This window comes from Propithecus coquereli, unplaced genomic scaffold (assembly GCF_000956105.1).
Source record: "Propithecus coquereli isolate 6110/MARCELLA unplaced genomic scaffold, Pcoq_1.0 Scaffold10, whole genome shotgun sequence".
Classification (NCBI taxonomy): Eukaryota; Metazoa; Chordata; class Mammalia; order Primates; family Indriidae; genus Propithecus; species Propithecus coquereli.
The window spans coordinates 19,945,819-19,963,228 of NW_012133858.1; the positions used below are offsets into that span (position 1 = coordinate 19,945,819).

General features: G+C 45.9%; 1 protein-coding gene across 1 annotated transcript in view; it reads left to right on the forward strand.

Moving 5' to 3' along the window:
- KLHL6 (kelch-like family member 6) overlaps positions 1-17,410 on the forward strand; it is a 53,516-nt gene that overhangs the window by 7,104 nt on the left and 29,002 nt on the right. Inside the window, exon 2 of the mRNA XM_012640507.1 lies at positions 16,771-16,936. Within this exon, the coding sequence (XP_012495961.1) occupies positions 16,771-16,936 (166 nt within the window). The remainder of the gene's footprint in view (positions 1-16,770; positions 16,937-17,410) is intronic.

The following is a 17,410-nucleotide window of genomic DNA, read 5'->3' on the forward strand; positions in this document are numbered from 1 at the left end:
GTGTGCAAAGTGAACAGACAGCGTGCTCTGAAAGTATAGGGCCTCAAGAACCTATAGGACATCACTGGGGCTAAAATCAGAAACCTCTTGGTATAGTGGAAAGAATTTACGGCATTGGGATTTGAGTCCAGACTCTGCCATTTTCAGCTATGTAAATCTTGGAGGAACTGCTTGGCCTCTCTGAAGCTCAGCACCTATATCTACAACACAGTGAGGCTAATGATGTGTGTCTACATATCCTAGTGAGTCGTGAAATGCAAATAATAAAATGGATTCATTTACAAATTTATTTGGCTGAACACTTTATGCATGGTAATAAGTCAGATTTCTTAGTTCTAAGAAAAAGAAATTGACTCTGGCTTATGTGAGCAGAGGAATTTATGAAAGTGATAGTAGGAACTTGAGAAATCCCCCCGAGAGTTTGGAAAACCAAACTCAGAAGACAGGTGCAAAGGAGGCCAGACAGCGGCCAGGACTGCAGCCCCAAGCCGCCCAGAACCATGTGAGGAGGACTCCCCGACGGCTGCAGAATCCTGGAGGCCACAGCTGCACAGCTGCAGCCACTGGCACTGTGCCAGGGCTGGCTCTAGACGGTGGAGGCCGCTGCTGCTTCTGCTGGCTCCACCCAAACAGGCTCTCCTCTGTCCCTGCGTCTTTGCATCACTGGCTCCCAATTCGAAGTCTGGGGTTGGTTTATCTTGTGGGTCAAGGCTGAGTTACACTTGTTAATGCCTTGGCTGTGGCAGAAACTGTGAAAAGCCTTCAGCTTCTGGAGTGGGAAGAGGCTTCTTCCACTCACTATCTCTCATTGGGAGGGAGACTTCTCCACCTCTAGGGAGGGGTTCAGTTGCTGGGGGACTGAAAAATGATGAGTGCTTATTATATGCACCTGCTATGTGCCAAGCCTGCATTAGGTGCAGAATAGGTGTTAAGGTATCATGAAAACTATATGGGTATTAGGAGGGTCCGTGACTCTTGTCACATAGGCATTAATGATATGGATCCTTAGATCCTTGCAGGCAAGAAGACAATTGTCAACATTTTCACTCTTCCTCTCCTCCCAAAACTGTGAGTATCCCTGGGTACATTTGTGGGAATGAAGGGATCATCCACCACGAGTGGACTAGAAACAGGTTGAAAATCTGGGCTATGTGAAGGCAGTGAATGCATTATTCGTTTCTTTGTCTTTGGCACCATTGCAATGACTGGCATTTAGAGCACACCCTGTAAATGTTTGAATTGAATAAAAGCTCTGATATTCTTCCTGCGGGTTTAGTCACTGATTAAGTAGCATCTTGGCCAGAGCACAGAGTCCTTACAGAATTGGGTGGGAAGCTATTGCACAATTTTAGAAAAGAGAAAGATGATAAAATGTGGACATCATAGGAAAAATTGGAAGGATCAGTTAGAAAATCCAAAATGCTTCCGAATATTGTATATTCAACAGGTCACTCGTGACCATCTGCACATAGATGCACTACACCTACGCAATGACTCTTGTAGTCCTTTTTTAACACTGCAAGGAGATGGAGGGAGAGAAGATCCCCGCCCCAGGGGAGTGGTTCTGCTCCAGGACAGAAGTGCAATTGGGTTCTTTGATTTTTCAATCAAATGTTATCACCTCCACCCTTTGTTTAGGGCATGTTGATCTTCTTTCAATCAAGAACAGAAAATCTATTCTTCTTCAGTTTTGAATGATCTTCCATGCAGTTCCAAACTAAAATACAGCAGGGAAATACCTGCATCATTCACATCTCGAGTTGTGAGCTTTACCTAGCATCAAGCCCATGGATATGCAACTGTCCCTCCATGAAAATGTTTTTAAGGGACTAGGTTCTAATATGGCAAACACCAAACAGTTCATGAGAAGAGCAAGCCACATGCAGAGAGTCTGTGTTTTTAGTAAAACTACCACGGAGCTCACCAGCCATCCTGTTGCTCAATGTTCCTGTATTAGTCATCATTCTTTTGATTGCAAGGAGTAGGAACTGAAGTCACAATAGCTCTGGCACAGAGAAAGGTATCTGGTCATATTACCAAATTGTCAGAGAGGCTGGGATGTAGCCCAGCCCAGGGGTAAGAGGAACCAGGGCCTCGAATGGAGTCAGAATGCTCTCTCCCCTCCTCTCTTGGCTTCTCTATCAGGTTGGATTTCTCAAATCGACTTCTGCCACATGGTTGGGAGTTTGCCTGTTGGTAGCCCTGAGATTTGCTTCTTCCAGTTTGGGTTCTGATGGAAACTGAGAGACTTTCTCCACCTTCAGTTTGAAAAGCCCCTGGGAAAGACTGATTGGCCGAGCTCTATTCAGTTACCTGATCCTAGACCAATCAGCATCTGTGGTGTCAAGGATATGGGGGGCAAAGGTCAGCCCAGCCTAGGTTAGGAGCCTACCCTTAGCCAAAGAGCTGTGTGTGTGTGTGTGTGTGTGTGTGTGTGTGTGTGTGAGAGAGAGAGAGAGAGAGAGAGAGAGAGAGAGACAGAGAGACAGAGAGACAGAGAGACATAGAAATCTATAAAAAGGTGAGAGCTTCCACTTGAACCACATGACTTGAGTGGGGCCTGGGTGGAGAGAAGAGCATTTCCCCAAAGAGGGAGACCCTGGACAAAAGGAAAAATAAATGTCCATTAAGGAGATTACAAATCCTGGTTCACTTTCTTTTATTAGCCTGCTTATTGTACTTCTACCTTTGCTTTGGCTGTCAGGAAGCTCAGCCTATTATTACCTTTCTTAGCCTCGGTTTCAGTGATGTGTTCTCTTCCTACTTTAATTACTAATTCTTATCTTTTTATTTCTGTCGTTACTGTTTTGTATTTTAAAATACTTCTGCTTCTTTAATATAAGCTGTCTCAAATTCTTTTGGAGAGGCCATCTCTGTGTAAAAACAAGTCTCCCTTGAAACCTACATGTCTTCTGCCAGCTGTAAGGGTTGACATTCTTTTATTACATTTAACTCTTGTAGAAAGCTTTAAGGCCACAATAATTACAGGAGTGCTGATACTGCTGCTGTGACTTTAAAACCAAAAGTCATGACTTGCATCATAGCCCTTTCTGAGTAAATACTCAAGGATCTATAAAAGAAATAATCGAAACTCAGTAGGTTTGCTTATACTGATTCAGGTCCGAGGGGCAAGTAAAACCTTACTGGATTTAAAAGGTCATGTGTCATGTAGCGTAAGCTCAGCCTTACAGAGGGCTGAATAGCAAGGACATTTTGGTATTGGGGTAATTAGAAGAGAGGCAGAGTCCCAGTAAATAATTCCTGGAAGGTGGGGTCAGTGGACACAGCACACAGAAAATAGGACTGAAGAGAATGAAGATCAGAAAAGTTAGGAAGATATCACGTGACTAGCAGTGTCCTTAAAACTCAGGGTAGCAGGTTGTGTTGGTAGGAGATGTCTGTCTTGTTTGCAGGTGGGTCTGGAGATGGACAGGGAGAGAATTCTTAGTAACTGCTATGAAAATCTTCATTCCTCCCACGTGTCTGCAGTGTAGCACCAATGACTCGCGGGCCTTCAGTTGAGGAACACTGGATCATGTTACCTCTCTTAGCATGCAAATACCTGGGGTGGGGGGAAGGCACAAAATATGAAGCTTTCAGAACTGTAGCATTGAGGTGGTTTAATGAAATTTCATCCATCTATCCAGTCACGTGTTCATCCAATTGACACAAATTTAAGTGCCTGTGCCTACTCTGTGCTAGGCATAGGGTGTACAAAGATGAATGAGTTATGGTTCCTGCCTGACTGGGAAGTCTTATTAATTAATCTATCATTATTATTAATAACAATATTAATTAATCTATTATTAATAATAACAATAATATTAATCTATTATAGTTAGGAGAGAGTGACAAGTAAATTGGTGTTTATAGTACAGGGTGATAAGTGCTGTGATGGACCCCTGCACAGGGGATATGGGAGCTTACAGCATGACATTAAATCAAACTGGAGAAAGAGTAGTCCAAGAAGGCTTCCTGGAGGGGTGGCTATCTGAGCAGAATTTTGAAAGATCAGTAGGCATTGGCCAGAAGGGCCAAGTGAAGGGAGAAGGGAGATGAGAGGAGCATTCCAGGCAAAGGGAAACACATCTGGGAAGGTACTATGTGATGTAAGCATGGGAGCCACAGGTAGACGAGTAGGTTGAGGTAGGGATATGCGTGGGCCAATAAGGCTCGGAGATGGGCAGGGTCAGATCATGAAAGGTTTTGTTGGGCGAGGCTACGGAGTTAGACCTAGATCTTATAGGCAGGGGGAAGCCATGAAAGAGTACATAAGCAGGAAAAGTGAGATGATGTGAGACCATCTTTGGGCTGTGGTATGGAGGACCCCATCAACTTAGGGAGATTCTCAGAGGATTGCAAGAAAGTACAGTGAGAGGAGTTGAGGGTTGGAATGAAGGCAAGGCAGTGGGGCTGGGGAAGCTGTCTCAAGTCCCATTCAGAGTCCTCTCAGAGGGCCCTCGGAGCAGCCAGGCCACAGAGAGCCTCAGGGAGAGGCAGCACTGCCTAGTGAGAAGGGGGGAGGAAGTGAGGTTGGGAATGCCAGAAGACAAACTGAGCTGACTCCATACTTTGCTGAGTGCCAGCACTGAGACTCAAGGTTGGAAGGAGAAAGAGAAGGTGGTGTAACCTTATGAACCCTTCCCCCACCCATACAACCCCATTTTAGAGCAAAGCCCAGAAACAAAACAAGTAATTTCCAAGTAACCCAAGTTCAGAACTTGCAATTTTTGAACATCTCGAAGGAGAGACACACCACAGTTCTTATTAAAATTTGTTCCCCTCTCCTCTCCACATCCCTGATGGAGACCACTGCTGGCTTTTAGGGTGGCTTCCTCTGAAGCCTTATTGGCCCATGAATATCCTTTTAAAAAGTTTTCTGTCTGAGAGAATCAGTTAGAAATAGGGGCCCAGTTCTCAGGGGACTGTCACAGTCCACACAAGGGCACAAGGCTTGGCAAGTGTAGCAGGGGCTGGATTTTCACTCAACTCAAGCCCAGCCTGGGAAGCTGTGCATGTAGCCCAATCTGTGGTAGCTCTTCCTTCACCTAACTGCTCTCCAACCCTAGCTGGAGGAGCTACTGTCTTCTCTCCATTTCCCTCTGGATTCTGAATCATAAAAGCCCAAGGAACAGGCCTGGCAGTCCAGATTCCTCTGTTGCAGCTGGCAGAGGGAGTAGTCTGAAACACATGTATGATTATCTTTGCCTTGTCATAACAGGGATAGGTTTTACAACTTGGGGGGCACTCAACATTTGAATGCCTGGAGGTGAAGATTGGGACCAGTGCCAGTTTTCAAGTTTCTAAGTGGTCAGAACCAGGGAATGCTAAAAAAAATGTCTAAAAGAGGCTGATCCTTGACTTCTGGATAATGACATGGTGGTCATAAGGAAGCCAACATGGCATCATGGGGGGTTGGGTTGGAAAATGTTTGATAAAAGAGGGTGATGTGGAACCTCAGGGCTACAGCCTGGTCACGATGTGGCAGTGGACAGTAAGCACAAATGCAGACCCTGTTCCCAGCCCAGTGGGGAAGTGAGACTTTGAGTAGACCTCATTGAAGAGGGTTGTGAGGGAAGTGGTGTTTTGTTAGGGGAAGCCAGGTTTCATCCTCAGCAAGGAGGTGGAAGATGTGCAAAATCAAAAGCAAGTTAAGGCACAGAATAACCACCATGCTTTGTAATACAAAATCTAAGGTAAGAAGACTTAGGATAAACACTGATGGGCCTGGAGTTTCAATTCAGAGAATTGCTAGATAATACAGTTCTCCATACACATGCCTTGCTCAGGGTTGCTCAGGAGCTTGTTATTATTTATTCTCATTAGGTTAGAAAAGAAATGTGGGTTTAGAGAGTGTAGGGTAGAATAGGCAAATCTAATTGGCCTACTTGAAGCATAAAACTGTGCTATATGTGTAGGTTTCTTTCCATCCATCCATCCATACATACATACATTCATCTTTCCATCTGTCCAACAATTATTAAATGTCTACCTTGGGCCAGTGAATATGAATTGAGAGAGAATTAAAATCCAACCCCTTTTCTTCAGATCCTTACAAATCTAATACAGGAGAAGGCACATTAAAAATGGATCCAGCCAGATGTGGTATAGACCCAGCTATTCAGGAGGCTGAGGCAGGAGGATCACTTGAGCCCAGGAGTTCAAGGCTGCAGTGGGCTGTGATTGCACACTGCACTCCAGCCTGGGCGACAGAGTGAGACCCCATCTAAAATATACATATATGTGAACTTTTTAAAAAGTAGATCCAATAGATTGTATACAGAAAGGCCTGCCTGGATCCAAGGCTGTTAATGTGAACGAAGGCACATTTTGGAAACTGCCAGGCATTGGGTGTAGCTGCCTGATGGGGTGGGAAGGGAGCGCACAGACCAGACCATGAAGGGCCTCATATACCAATGTTGAAAGTACTTACAATTTTCTTTTTCTAGGCACTTTTACCTTCTTTGGCATTTGGGCCCATTGCTGTTCAGGGTTTCTCTTGCCCATTGTATCAGTCAGGAGGCTGCATTGCAAGTGACAAATATTCAGCTCTAACTGGTTCAAGCATAAAGAAAATAAAAAAATTTAGTAGCTCGTGTAATTTTTTAGAAGTCTGGGGATATTCCAGGCATAGTTGGACCCTTGTACTCAAATTAATGTCATCAGAACTCATTTTCTCTCTCTCTCCCTCTTGGTTCTGCTTTGTCTGTGTTGGTTTCTCTCTTAAGGAAGATCTTCACACATGGAGACAAGGTCACCAGCATCTCTAAACTTTCATTTCTACCAGCTCAGCAATCCCAGTGGGAAGACAGCTTCTCTTTCTTGGTAATTCCAGGGAACATTCTGGAATTGGCTATGATTGGAATGGCTTCTTTCTGTGCCCACACCTGAGTCAATCAGTGTGGCTTGAGGGACATGTAACTTGGACTGTGCTCACTCCTGGTCTAGTAGGTGAGGCCAACTCCACCCAAACCTCCCAGACTGATACTGGAGGAAGGATAGTTCCCAATGGAACACCTGTGTGCTCCTACTAAACAGGATAGGAATGAGTTGGGCAGGCAAAACAAGAACTGTCCATTATAACTGTGTGACTGAATCATCTCTGAAGCCTGACCACAAGCATTTGTTGTGATTGATGTCCTATCTTGCCTGAACTTGCAGGACAGAACAAGCCATTCTTTCTGGTGTAAATGTGGATGGGCTCAGTTACATGGCATGCTGAGGCATTGGCAAGGGTCCAGTGGGGCCTTGGAGGGATTTCGGTTCTATAGGAACATAGCTAGAGCTCTGGTCCCCAAAGGGGCCACGTGCAGTGTCCACGAGGAGTGGTGAACTTGGGTAAGAAGCTTGGCAGAAGGCAGTTCTTTCATGGCCCGTTGATTCTTAGTGCCAGGTGGGGGCAGCTCTGGGGTTCTAGCTTTCAGTTTGGAGCAAAGACTCAACCTGTGGCTGGGGGTTCAAGGAGCGGCTCCAGTCACCAGAGAGAGATGTAGAGCACTGTTAGTCTCTGGAGTGAAAAAAGAGATGGCCGTGAACTCCCAAACGCTTCCCTGAAGGCAGCTCACCAGATGTGTGAGATTTACATGTGCACAGCAGACAAGAACAGAATTGCACCCCATTTATTACTAATAGGGCTTTGGTGCCAAGAACTAATGCCACTGAACTGTGCTACTCGAATATAAGTCACAAGGCCTTTTCTGTGCATCTAAGCTAGAGAAAGACCTAAGAGGCCAAGACAAAGCCTGCTTTCTTCTGAGCCTTCTGGGCTGGGAAGCTTTCACCCTATTTTGGAGGTGCCCTAGGTTTCATGGAATTCTAGGAGGGCTGGATCTCAGAAGATGAAATGGAGAATCTACAGCCAGGGAGGACTTTTCCAGGGACATGTCTGTCCCAGCGCCATGTCCAATTGTTTCCTTGACCTTGATCTTTGTTCAATCTCCTTCTGAGGAGTAAGCCAAGGGGGTCTGTTTTGGGGAGTAGGGGTAACCTCTTTCTAGGGTGGTTGTTCTTAAACTTAGGTTTGCAAATTATGGGTGGGGGCAGGGGCACCTAGTGAAATGCATATCCCCAGCTCTGCTACCAGAGATTTTGATTCAGTAGGTCTAAGGTGGGTGGGGTTCAGAATTCTGCATTCTTAACAAGCACCCAAAAGATTCTGATGTGGCTGGTTCAGGGAACACCACTTTGAGATCCACTTCTTGAGGCTGGAGCATCTGGAGGGCAAGGATGTAGTGGGACTTCAGTGTTGGGATGGGGTCTGTACGATAGGACTTAAGAAACAGCTTGAGGTCAGAAACAGGGTTGAGCTGAATGTTTATGTGCTTCCCTTCGTTAGGATGAGCTCAAGAAACAGCAAATGGAAGGTTTTAGAGCCTTGAGCTAAGGAGGCGCTGGGGACCATAGAGAGGGGTGTCATGCCATGCCAGGTCACACTTGCATCTGCTGACTCTCTGCTTTCTTTGCTACGGAAACCCCTTTGGTTGGCTACAGTTTGTTTATAACCAATAATGCTTTCTTAACAATAGTGTTCATTGTGTAGCACATGCTGACTAGTTTTTTAAAAAATTTTAAACTGATTGCATACATATGGACACTTGTATTCTTAAATAGAATTTAACTCACGTTACAACTAATGATATAGCCCCTCTGACACAGAATATCCCAGTGAAGTGGATGAGTTAGTTCCTGGTAAACAGGAATGGTGAAGGGATCAGAGGAAGGGTGGAGCAGGGGCAGGCAGGAGTGGAGCCAGCGTAGGAATGAGATAGTGAGGGTGATAGGGGTGGGTGTTTGTTTATAGGGCTATGATGGTGTTAGGGGTACAGGAGGCAGAGAGGTCAGAGGTGTGGAGGTCTTTAGAGGGGGTGAGCCTTAGGGGAATTAGGCTGGGTGAAAAATTGTGAGCTGGCAAAGTTTGGAAACTACAGGAGCATGTACAGCTCATCTAAGCAGTGCAGGTAAGTGGAATGTTCGAGTGCAAGTGAGTCCTCCTTAAGACTTGGGGGTGTGACAGGAGCTCCCTAGCGGGGGTGGAGGGCACACGGGGCCTCCTCAGCCTCATACTGCAGGGGATGTCTGATAATTCTCGGAGGTGCAAATTCTTGTCAAAAGCAAATGCAAAGGGACTAGGAAGAAGTTTGCTCGTTCATTCATTCATTCATTTTCTCAAGGGACTGAGCCCCCACTCTGTCCCAGGTACTGCTCTAGCCCCCAGGATACAGTGATCAGCACGGCGCAGCTCTGCCCTCACTCAGCCCACATTCTAGTGGGGGGACAATTGCTAAACTAGTTAACAAATGGATATGTAATATGATTTCAGGTTGTGACAGAGCCAGGGAGAAAAATCGAGGAGGGGAAGATGTTAGAGAGTGACGACTTTAGATTGGGGGAGTGTCGGGGAGAGCCTGGCAGGGGAGGTGACAACTGAGCAGAGACCTGGAGTGAGGAGGGGGCCCAGCAGGGGTTGGAGGAGAGCGGGCCAGGCAGAGTGTTCGCAGCCATGCTGGACTTCAGCCCAGGAGACTCTCGGGCCGTGGGTATTTTCGCGGCTGCTGTGGCCCGGGCTCTATTTGGGGTTGGCGCTGACTCACTGCCGAAGTATTGGACAATGGGCTCACTGCTGTGAGACTGTCTCTACTGTAACGAGGATCCTAATAGCTACCTCTGTTTTATAAGAATCTCATAAGAATCGGTCAGTGTCTTTCTAGAAAGTATTTTTATCACACTGTATCTCACATGTATGCTAAGACGTAAGTTATTACAACTAACCCAGCTGTGTTCTCAGAGAGCAAATCTGGGGCTGCTCCACTTGGTGCTGACACTGAGTTGACTCCCCAAAGACGGCCTTGAACTCCTGCTGATTTTCCTGGTTTTCATGCACTGTTCAGCTCTGGGCTCACTGGGGTTCAGCGGCTAGGGCTAGCTCCCTAGGCCCTAGGTTCTGGTCCCCATTCTATTGCTGACAATCTGTGGGGACCAAGCTTTGCCTAGGTGTTTCCATGCACCCTAGGAGAGCAGGGGAGGCCTGGGAAGAGTAGTCTAGGAGGGATATTCAGGTTTCTTCTTAATTTCACCGTACCCATGTTCAGTTTGGTAGCCATGGCCTGGACTGTGTACTTAAGTGGCAGAATATCAGTGAAAAATATCTCAGAGGAGGGCAGAGAAATGCTGGGACTTGGACAGCCAAAGCTGGCAAAAAGAGCCCCAGAGGGAAGGACACTTCCTTTCTCTCTTTCCTAGGGACACCTATTGAACTCACGTTTTTAGCCCCATTTGTGTGCAGCCCTGGCCCTACACTTGCTCCGGAAGGATGGTGGGCAGCAGTGCAGCAACTCTGACACCCAGTTACCTGACACACACCAGGCCACATGCTGGCAAGTCAAGGGTTGCCAGCCAGTGAGGTGCACAGCCCACTTACCCCTAAATGCCCCCCCAAAGCCTGCCAAGATGCCTCTGAGCTGGTCTGAAATGCCTTCCTTATTGAGTGCTGACTAGGTGCTGGCTACTGTGCTAACCACCTGTCGTACATTATCTTATTCTTCTGAACAGCTCACTGAGGTAGGGACTATTATACCATTTTACAGATGAGGAAGCTGAGGTCTACTCACTTGCACTAAGTGAATCAGTGAGTGAGCGTCAGAGCCTAGACTAGACTGCAGCCTCCTTTGCCTTCCAGCAACCAGGTGGCAGCTCTTCTTCCCCCGCCCTCCCCAGGCTTCTGGAAGCCCCTTTGCTTGTGCACATGAAAACTGTCCCACACAGAAAGCCAGATGTGCCCGAGAACTTGCCCACTCCTGGGGAGGCCCATAACAAAGACTGTCAGTGGTGCGGGAGTGTCACAGCCGAGGGCCTCTGCGTCTTGTCTGGGCAACGCTGAGAGTATTCTCCAGAGGTCCCTGCAGGATGCAGCTGAAGTGACTCTTGTCTTGCTTGGCTTCCTCCCCTCCCTGTCCTGCTCTCCTGCTCCCTTGCTCACTAGCACCGGATGGTCCTCTTCTGGGGGTCCCAGACACCCAGTCAGGGATGGGCTGAGCTGGGGCAGGATGTTATCTGGTGACTGTGATTCCAAGAGACAATTCAGAAGCTGCATCTAGCAGTGACAGCCCGCTTAAGAGTCTGGATGACCCCAGAGAGCCCGATAATGTGTCACATGGGACATACATCAACCTAAGTGTGCAAGGCATTGAATTGGACTATACATATATGTCATTTAACATTAGAACAGCTCTCCATTCTCCATTAGACTTTTCTAGTTTTCATCTGAATGTTTAAGATTATGCAGGTTCAGCAAAATTCACCTTTCACTAATCTCACTAGTCTTAAAAATTATATTCTAGGTGTAATAACATTTCTATATTTCATGTTGGTGGGTCTCCAGAGATATGTGACCTCAGTTATATGAAGCTTCATTTGTACCCATGATCACTTCCCACCCTCTCCTGATGAATGTCCGATTTTCTGTATATGTGTGTATATGACATTCAATCAGGTGACATTCACTTTACCTCCTGAGATGGTTGTAGATCTGGGGGACCCCCAACACCTGATGCTCTCAAATTGTGTTTTCTAACACAGTAGCCACAAACCACCTGTGGCTACTGAGCATTTGAATTGTGGCAAGTCTGAACTGAGATGTGCTTTAAGTGTAAAATATACATGAGGGATTTTGAAGACTTAGTATGAAAAAAAGAATGTACATTATTAGTAATTTAAAAACATTTCTTACATATAGAAATAATATTTTAGGTATATATTAGGTTAAATAAAATACGTTATTAAAATTGATTTTTATCTTTTTACTTTTTAGCAATGTGGTGATTAGAACATACTGTCGGACATATATGGCTCACAGCACATTTCTATTGGGCGGCGTTGCTCTAGAGGCTCCAACAAAGGGAGGCTCAGAGAGTGAGCTTGTCTAACTCCTCCAAGGAGGATATGCTGAGCAGAGAAGAAATCGTATGGTTGTTGTGAGGGAGGATTCTTCATGAAGTCAGGAGGCAGCAAGGCGGGCCCTAGATGACATCACTTTTAAAGGCTCGTGATTGTGGTTCTGCAAACAGCTCTGTGCTGCTGGCTGGGAGGATTTATGGCTGAAGAAAATAGCTTGTAAATCAGTCACCTGCCCAATGACACCTTGGCTCCTCTGGTTCCAAGCTGGGATTTATTAACTTTGCAGGCCCTAGAGTTTACATTTGCTCCTTCTTTCACGCTGTCATATTCTTGTGAGGAGAAAGAGGCCAGTTGAGGGAAAAGAGAAATGGGGAGCGAAGGAAGGACAGAGGGAGACCAGAAGGAAAAGATCTCATTAACTAAAACAAAAGATTGAAAAGCCCAGCAAGTCAAGTAGTTTTCTCTCTCTCTTTCTCTCTCTTGTCTTTTGACTTTCTGATATTTGCTTTGGGGAAGTCATAAGCAGTTACTTTTGTTTCGAAGATTAGGAAAAGGGGGAAGGAAACCGATGAGTGAATTTCCAGAGATAAACAGGAGGCGTGGGAAAGGGAGGAGGAGCAGGAGTGGTGCGGTAATCCCCTCTGCGTTGGGAGGGAAGTCCTAGTTTAGGGAATGACATTCCATCACCAGGGCTCCGCCTGGGACCATCCCATTTCAGTGACTTGGCTAGGAGATGATGGCTCTCTAAGGTACCTGTGCATGTGTCTACAGCTTAGAAAGTCCTGTGACAACTGGTTAGAGAAGTTCCCTAGCAGTGTGGCCACTGCCTCAAGTAGTACGTTTTCTGGGACAAGGCTCTGGCATTGTCACAAGCCCCCCGCCTCTGTTTGGGTACAGTTAACACTTGACTCTAGAGGTACCCATCACCTGCAAACTAAAGAGAGAGCACAGCTGTTACAGATATTCTCTTGGAGTCCTGCCTCTGCTTATCAACCTTCAATGGTTCCCCCTTATCCACTGAAAAAAAACCTAACTCCCTAGCCTGCCTCCAGGGCCCCCCACAATCAGGACCCAGGTTATCTTTCCAGACTGCGTTCTCACCGCTCCCTCTCACATCCCTGGGGGTCCGCTGAATAACATGCCTGCTTCTTTCTCTACATGCCCCAAACTCTTGCATCTTTAAGCTTCTACTCACTGTGCTTATTATCTGGAAATCCTATGCACAATCTCCTCATGTTAAAATTTTCCTTTTCCATGAGCAGCCGTTCCTGGCCCCCACAGCACTCTGTAGTCTTTTATGGCCCTTTGTAGACTGTTATTTGTGCATACATGTCCTTGCTATGTTGTGAACTGCGAGGGGTTGGGGTTGACAGAGACTGCCAGTATTAGTCAGCTTGGGCTGCCATAACAAAATACCATAGACTGCGTGGCTTAAACAACAGAAATGTATTTTCTTGCACTTCTGGAGTCTGCAAGTCTGGGATCAAGTTGCCAGCAGCATGCTTTGGTTTCTGGGGAGGGCTCTCTTCCTGGTTTGCAGACGACCACCTTCTCGCTGTGTCCTTGCATGGCCTTTCCTCGGTGCGTGCACGTGAAAAGAAAAGAGGGAGATATCTCTTTTTATAAGGACTTCCTATCACATTAGGATCCCACCCTTTTGACCTCATTTAACTCTAATTACCTCCAAAAACCCTATCTCCAAATACAGTCACATTAGGGGTTAGGGCTTCAACATAAGAATTTGAGGGGAACGCAATTCAGCCCATGCTGTTTCACGCTTGGCCCTCCAAATTCATGTCCTTCTCATCTGCAAAATTCATTCATTACATCCCAACAGCCCCAAAAGTCTTAATTTATTTCAGCATCAACTCTAAAGTCTAAAGTCCAAAGTCCCATCTAAATATCATCTAAATCAGAAATGAGTTGGATTTGAAGTACAATTCATCCTAAGGCAAAATTTCTCTCCCACTGTGAACCTGTGAAACCAAACAAGTTATATGCTTCCGAAATACAATAGTGGGACAAGCATACGGTAGACATCCCCATTCCAAAAGGGAAAAACAGGAAAGAAGAGGTGATGGGTTCCAAGAAAGTCCAAAACCTAGCAAGGTAAATTCTATTAGATTTTAAGACTTGAGAATAATCCTGATTGATCTGATTCTCTGCCCTCCAGGCCCACTGAGGTGGCAGCATCCCCCTATCCCAAGGCTGTAGGTGGGAGTCCTGTCCCCAAGGCTCTCACCAAGGCCATCTGTCCTCTTAAACTGAGGTAGCGGTCCTGATGATTTCAGAATCATCCTTAGGGTAGTTTTTCCCTCTTCTTGAAGAATAGGGCATGTTCGCAGCTAAGTATCTCTGTGATTCCATACTGTCAAATCCCAGCAGTCCAGAAGTCCCACAGTCTTCCTTCATTTGTCCTGTCTCCTCCCCTTCAGCTCAGAGTGGCAGTGTTGCTGCTCGTGTAATCCCAGAGCATTGTATCAAATGATTGTTCAACTGCAGCCTTGGTGTTCTCTTCAGATCATGCTTTCTCAATTTCTGTAATATGGGTAGGCTAGGAATTTTCCAAGTCTTTAATTTCTGGTTCCTTTTTGCTTAAAAATTTCTTCTTCAATTCTTCTCTCTCGCCTTGCTTTTTACTATGAACAGTTGGGAGAAGTAAGCTGCTCCTTCAGCACTTTGTCCAGAAATCTCCTCAGCTAAATATCACCACTCACAAGCTCTACCTTTAACAAAACACTGGAACACAGCTCAGTCAAGTTCTTTGGCACTTTATAACAATGGTGACCTTTCCTCCCTCCAGTTTCCATTGACTTGTTCCTCATTTTTTCTGAGACTTCACGAGAATAATCTTTAATGCTTATATTTCCACCTACATTCTGTTCATGGCAATCTAGGCTTTTTCTAGCATTCCTTCAAAACTCTGTCAGCCTCTACCCATTATTCATTTCTACATTTTGGGGCATTGTTATAGCAGCACCCCACTTCTCAGTACCCAAATCTGTCTTAGCTTGGGTTGCCATAACAAAATACCACCCACCGGATGAATTAACCAACAAAAATTTATTTTCTCACAGTTCTGAAGGCTGGAATTCCAATATCAGGGTGAGAGAGAGAGAGAGAGAGAGAGAGGGAGAGAGAAAGAATTCTGGTCTCTCTTTTCTTCTTCTAATAAGGACCTTAATTATATTATTAATAGATTAGGACCTTAACCTTATGGCCTCATTTTACGTTAATTACCTCCTAAAAGCCTATCTCCAAATATAGTCACACTGGGGCTTAGAGTTTCAAAGTGCAAGTTTTAGGGGGACACAATTCAGGCCAGAGCACTGCCTAATGTTTAAATCCCTTGTGGCCCTAGCCCAGTATCCTGCACGTAGTGGGTGCTTTGCAAATGCAGGGCAAATTGAAAGAAATTGAATTCCAGAGCCTCCAAGGACCTGTATATATAAGCTGTGCTGTCACAGCTTGTGGAATTGCTGGAGTCTCACAGCCACTGGGAGAACAAGAGAGAGTGAACAGGTTTTTGTAGGAACGAGACCGAAGAAACTGTCTCAGCTATAGCTATTAGGGATCGGCCTCATGGGATAAGAATGTTGTGAGGTTGTTGTGCATCCCCAGGAGAAATTCCATCTAGTTTTTAATGCTAAGAACAATAATAATTCTTCTAAGCATTTGGCTTTGTTAAAAATCTGTCACCGGAACTATGAATTGTGTAACTGACCACCTGTAACGACAGTACAACAGCCATTGTGGTAGACATTTCTAGTCTCATGCACAGATTATCGTCATGTTTTTCTATATTCTTCCCCTCCGCTTTTAATTTATGCAATCTTGCCATATTTTTGGTACTAGCTAACTTTTCAGAATTCCAGAAATCTTTTCAGAAGCACGGTAAGGTTAAAACGTATTTTAAAAATAAATAAAACTGCTCACACATTCCCCGAGAAGGACTAACAGTTCAAATGTCAAAGTCCAAGAAGCATAATAAATTCACATATGAGCCTGGCATGGAGTGAAAAAAGAAACTCTACATCCCTACTTATCAATTAGTTATGGGGCTAATCCTTACAAAAAACTTTGAAAATAGCTATTAAAATCCCCATTACAGATGAGAAAACTGTAGCTCATGGAGATTAAGTAACATGTCCAATTTCTGAGTTGGTGGAGCTGGTATTCAAATCCTGGTTCATCCAATGCTAAAACTGACATCCTTTTTTCCTGTTTTCCTTCTTCCAAGATAGAGACTAAATATCCAAAAGTCCAGTTTTGGAGAGGGAGCAGGAAAGGAACAGTCCAGAGGTGAGACAGAGTTATGGCCTTGGGAGTTCTGCCCTAGGATGAGGGAATTCAAGGCTCCCAACTGCAACTGGGAACCCATGGACAAGGGTTCAGTCTCCGAGGTGAGAGGCAGCTGCAGGAGCCATTTGTACTCCTGGAGGGTATCCGGGCCCCAGCTGGCCAAGCCAGGATGTGGGGCCAGGCTCCAGGCCAGAGGAGAGCTGGTGTGAGAACCAAGAACTCAGTCAGAAACGCTGTTTCAGTGTTGGAAATAAAAAGACAGACGAGGCTCAGGAATCCCGTGATGCCCCCAGATGAATCCCTTGTACTTTGAGCCAATAAATGTCAATAAAATAAATCAGAGACTGGCTTTGGGGACCACAGTTGGGCATGGCAGAGCAGGACAGTTCAGTTCCATTCAGTTAACGTTGACAGAATGTCTGATGTGTGGGGTGCTGGAGAAACAGAGCCATCAGCCCAGGTCCTGGACTAGGGACCCTCCCTGTTCCATGAGAACAGACGAGTCTGAAAAGGGACCTCTTTAGGCCTGGAACCAAGGGTCCTGGTAGGATTCACATTCACACGTCTCTCTTCCAGGGCCATGTTCTGCAATGACTTGAAGGAAAAGTATGAGAAGAGGATCATTATCAAAGGGGTCGACGCTGAGACCATGCACACGCTCCTGGACTACACCTACACCAGCAAGGCGCTGATCACCAAGCAGAATGTGCAGCGGGTCCTGGAAGCTGCTAATCTCTTCCAGGTGTGTGAACAAAGGGGCTTGGTGCTCATCTCTGAAGCAGGTGAAAGCAGTAATTCCCCAGAGACATGCCTGGACTGGCTCCCAGGCCTGTACTTTTGACACCCTCCCCCCACACACACTTAGCTGGGCTTGTGCTTACTTGAAAGTCAGAAGATGCTCATTTGGAAATTTTCAGAGAGGTGGTGAGATGGAGCCAGGGGAGCTTGGTGCCTAGAACCTACACTTGCCTCCTGACTCCAGGAACAATGACTACAACTTGCAGAAGCCTAATTGGAGCCCAGGGCTGTAGTCAGCTGTTCATATTCATAACTTCTAATCCTTAGCACATCCTGGGGAGGTGTTGGCTCTCCCCATTTTAAGGATGGGGAAAGAAAGCCACATAGACAATAACTGAGAAGACTGTGATTTGAGCCCTGGGCTTTCTGAGTCCAGGGGCCACATGCTGGCCACGACGCCACACAGTCTCTTGGGCAG